Below are 3,521 nucleotides of genomic sequence, written 5' to 3'. Positions count from 1 at the left end.
GGTGAATGAGGGAAAACCAAAAGAAGGAAAATCAGTGAGTGAGGGAAAGCCCAAAGAAGAAGGAAAACCAGTGAATGAGGGAAAGCCAGTGAATGAGGAGAAGCCAAAAGAAGAAAAGCCAGCCATGGAACCAAGGGTTGCAGGAAAGCGCCCAGCTGGGGATGATGTACCCAGGAAGGCTAAAAGAAAAACCAACAAGGGGCTGGCTCAGTGTCTCAAGGAATATAAGGAGGCCATACACGATATGCATTTGAGCAATGAGGAGATGATAAGAGAATTTGACGAGATGGCCCGGGTAGAGGATGAGGTGAAGAAAACCAGACAGAAATTGGGGGGGTTTATGTGGATGCAAAAAAGTTTACAGGACCCCTTTCACCCGAGGGGCCCAAGGGAACTCAGGGGTGGATGCAGGGCCCCACAGAGGGGCTTTGAAGACATTCCTTTTGTGTAGTGCCCCTGGCAGGCATTTGCCTAGGCCTTGTGCTTTAACCTTATACTAATACTTGCTTTAGCTATCACTCTTGTACCTAACTGCAGCCTTCAATGTTTCAGTAGCAGATTTTTGTCCATTGCATGGAAAAATGTTTATGGCATATTGTAAAATTAAAAAGAAAAAAGTTTGTTGAACCATATATATGGCATCAGTCCATTTTTGTAAAACTACAAAGGCATTTACCTAGTGATCTATGTACAGAGAAAACTCTGAAAGCTACATCCTGGTTATCTGAAGGTGATTTTTTTTTTGTTCTTTTTTGTTCATTTTATGTTTTCTCCTAAAAAAAAAAAAACACCGATTACTTTCATCATGAAAACAATATATGCCAAGCAATCCAAACAACTAGTTAGTTAGCTCATGAATGTAGTGGAGACACCAAAAATTCTTGGTCAGGATATAAAATATTTCTTAAAACTCATGTTTGAGACTGGAAGCTGGAAGACAACCTGGCTGATAGTACAAATCCATTGCTGTAACAAACAGCCTTGTCATCTGTTGAATGGGGTAAAACTTGCCTTCCAGGGTCATGGAGAAGATAGATGAGGTAGTGAGTGTGACCTGTGTTGGGCTGGTTCCTACCCTTTGCCTTGCAGTAGCAGAACCAGAATTCTTTCAGATGTTTAGGGGAGGTATAAGAGGTCTCAGCAGTCAGATAAAATGTGGGTGCCATTGTCCCCTGGGTAATGCCATGTCTCTTGGGCACTGTGCCCCTTCTCAGGGGCTCTGTAATCGCCTGAAGCTCCCACAGCTACTGGTGGTCTGGAGACCATGATGGACTAAAGCAACACTGTCTCAACAGAAAGGTGGAGAATTCTCTACCTACAGCAGAGTTACCCTAATTCAGGTGGGTAGTACCCAGTTGTCATTGGGTGTTGATATTTTATAAAGTTTTTAAAAAACACTCTTCCAGAATTTTTGTCAGTCTGTGTTTTTGCATACAGTGCCATCTCCACTGGATGTAGATACTGGAGGTTGAGCCAGAAAAATCTGAGTGACCAGATGCTGTGCTATTCTCACCTGTTAATCTCATGTCTGCTGACACTTTTTTCTTAGGAGGAATTGTCTCTCAGGAAGTTCCTGTTACCATTTCAACAGATCCATCTACCTATGTGATTCCCCCTTTTCCCTGCGGCCCCCCCTGCCCCAGCTCTTCATTATCCTTTAATTTGCTTCTAGTGTTTTTTGGATGAACTTTTATTTTAGAAGTTAATGACTTAGAGAATTATTGCAAAGATAGTACAGAGTTTCTGTATACCCCATACACAATATTCTCTATTAACATCTTACATTAGTATGGTGCATTTGTCATAGTGAACCAATATTGACCAAATAATACATTATTTACCAGAGTACCTATTAAATTCCCTCAGTTTTTCCCTAGTGCCCTTTTCCTGTTCCAGGATCCTATCCAGGTTACCACCTTATATTTAGTCAACTTGTCTCCATAGGCTCTTTCTGGCTGTGACAGTTTCTCACTTTCCCTGTTTTTGATGCTCTTGACACTTTTGAGAAGTACTGGTCAGGTATTTTGTATAATGTTCCACAATTTCAGTTTGCTTTTTTCCTCATGGTTACACAGTCGTTAAGTGCTTTCGGGAAGAGGACCAGAGAGGTAAGTGCTATGTCACCACATTTATATAAGGGGTACATGTTATCAGGGTGCCTGACTGGTTCGGTCCATAGAACATGCCATTCTTGATCTTGGGGTCGTGAGTTCAAGCCCCATGTTGAGTGTCTAGTTTATTTCTTTTTTTCTTTCTAAAATTTTATTTGACAGAAAGGAACACAAGGGGGGTGAATTGGGGAGGGAGAAGCAGGCTTCCCACTGAGCAGGGAGTCTGATGTGGGCTCTATCCCAGCATCCTGGGATTGTGACCTGAGCCAAAAGCAGTTGCTTAACAACTGAGCCACCCAGGCACCCCAGATTTTATTTTATTTTTTTGACAGAAAGACAGAGGGAACATAAGCAGGGGGAGTGGGAGAGGAAAAAGCAGGCTCTCCCCCACGCAGGGAGCCTGATATGGGGGTGGATCCCAGGACCCTGGGTTCATGACCTGAGCCGAAGGCAGTTGCTTAACACTGACCCAGCCAGACACCCCGTCTAGTTTACTTTTTCAGAAGAGGATGTATACTATCAATATTACCACTGTTGTAAACTCTTGTGACCTGGGCTGAGGTAGGGTTTGTCAGGATTCTCTATGGTAAAGCTACTCTTATTTCTCCCTTTCCATACTGTCCTCTTTGGAAGAAAGTCACTATATGTACAGTCTTAGGAAAGACTGAGTGGGATGTTAGGTTCCACTTACTTGAGGGTATCGGTATGGATCCTTTTTTTAAGTTTTAATTTTAATTGCAGTTAGTTACCATACAGTGTTATATTAGTTCAGGTGTACAGCATAGTAATTCAACAGTTCCATACATCACCCAGTACTCATCATGACAAATGCATTCCTTGATCCCCATCACCTATTTACCCATCCCCACACCACCTTCCCCTCTGGTAACCATCATATTGTTCTCCATAATTAAGAGTCTGTTTCATGCTATGTCTCTCTTATTTTTTCCCTTTGTTTGGTTTCTCAAGTTCTAAATTTGAGTGAAAGCATATGGTATTTGTCTTTCTCTGACTGACTGACTTAGCATTATACTGTCGGTGCAAATGGCAAGATTTCATTACTTTTTATGGCTGAATAATACTCCATTGTTCCTCAAAGAGTTAAAATATAACTACCTTAAAATCCAGCAGTCAATGTTTAGCATATACTTTGGATTATAATCTAATACTACTTCACATATTTTCATTGCTCTAGTTCCAACTTCGGCCATTGAAAGCTCTTTCACATGGCACTTGTATTTATTTAACATACCTCCTCCCATCCCTGTGTGCATATGTGTGTGTTTAACACTTTCTGGCACTACAAGATGAGGTAGTCTTGTATATTTCCTGTCCAAGTCCTAGAATTTCCCATTTACCCAAGGGGCCCTGGTACCTTTGGTTAGAGAATGGTATAAAAACCAAGATCTG

The 3,521-nt window shown here is 41.6% G+C and overlaps 1 protein-coding gene across 1 annotated transcript in view; it reads left to right on the top strand.

Moving 5' to 3' along the window:
- The window catches only part of TCEAL4 (transcription elongation factor A like 4), a 2,914-nt gene extending 2,282 nt beyond the window's left edge, over positions 1-632 (top strand). Inside the window, exon 4 of the mRNA XM_059386038.1 lies at positions 136-632. Within this exon, the coding sequence (XP_059242021.1) occupies positions 136-451 (316 nt within the window). The 3' untranslated portion in view covers positions 452-632. The remainder of the gene's footprint in view (positions 1-135) is intronic.
- The last annotated feature ends 2,889 nt before the right edge of the window (positions 633-3,521 follow it).

The sequence above is a fragment of the Mustela nigripes genome, chromosome X, assembly GCF_022355385.1.
Source record: "Mustela nigripes isolate SB6536 chromosome X, MUSNIG.SB6536, whole genome shotgun sequence".
NCBI lineage: Eukaryota > Metazoa > Chordata > Mammalia > Carnivora > Mustelidae > Mustela > Mustela nigripes.
The sequence above is the reverse complement of the archived record's forward strand: the minus strand, read 5'-3'. Positions and strand labels throughout refer to the sequence as shown.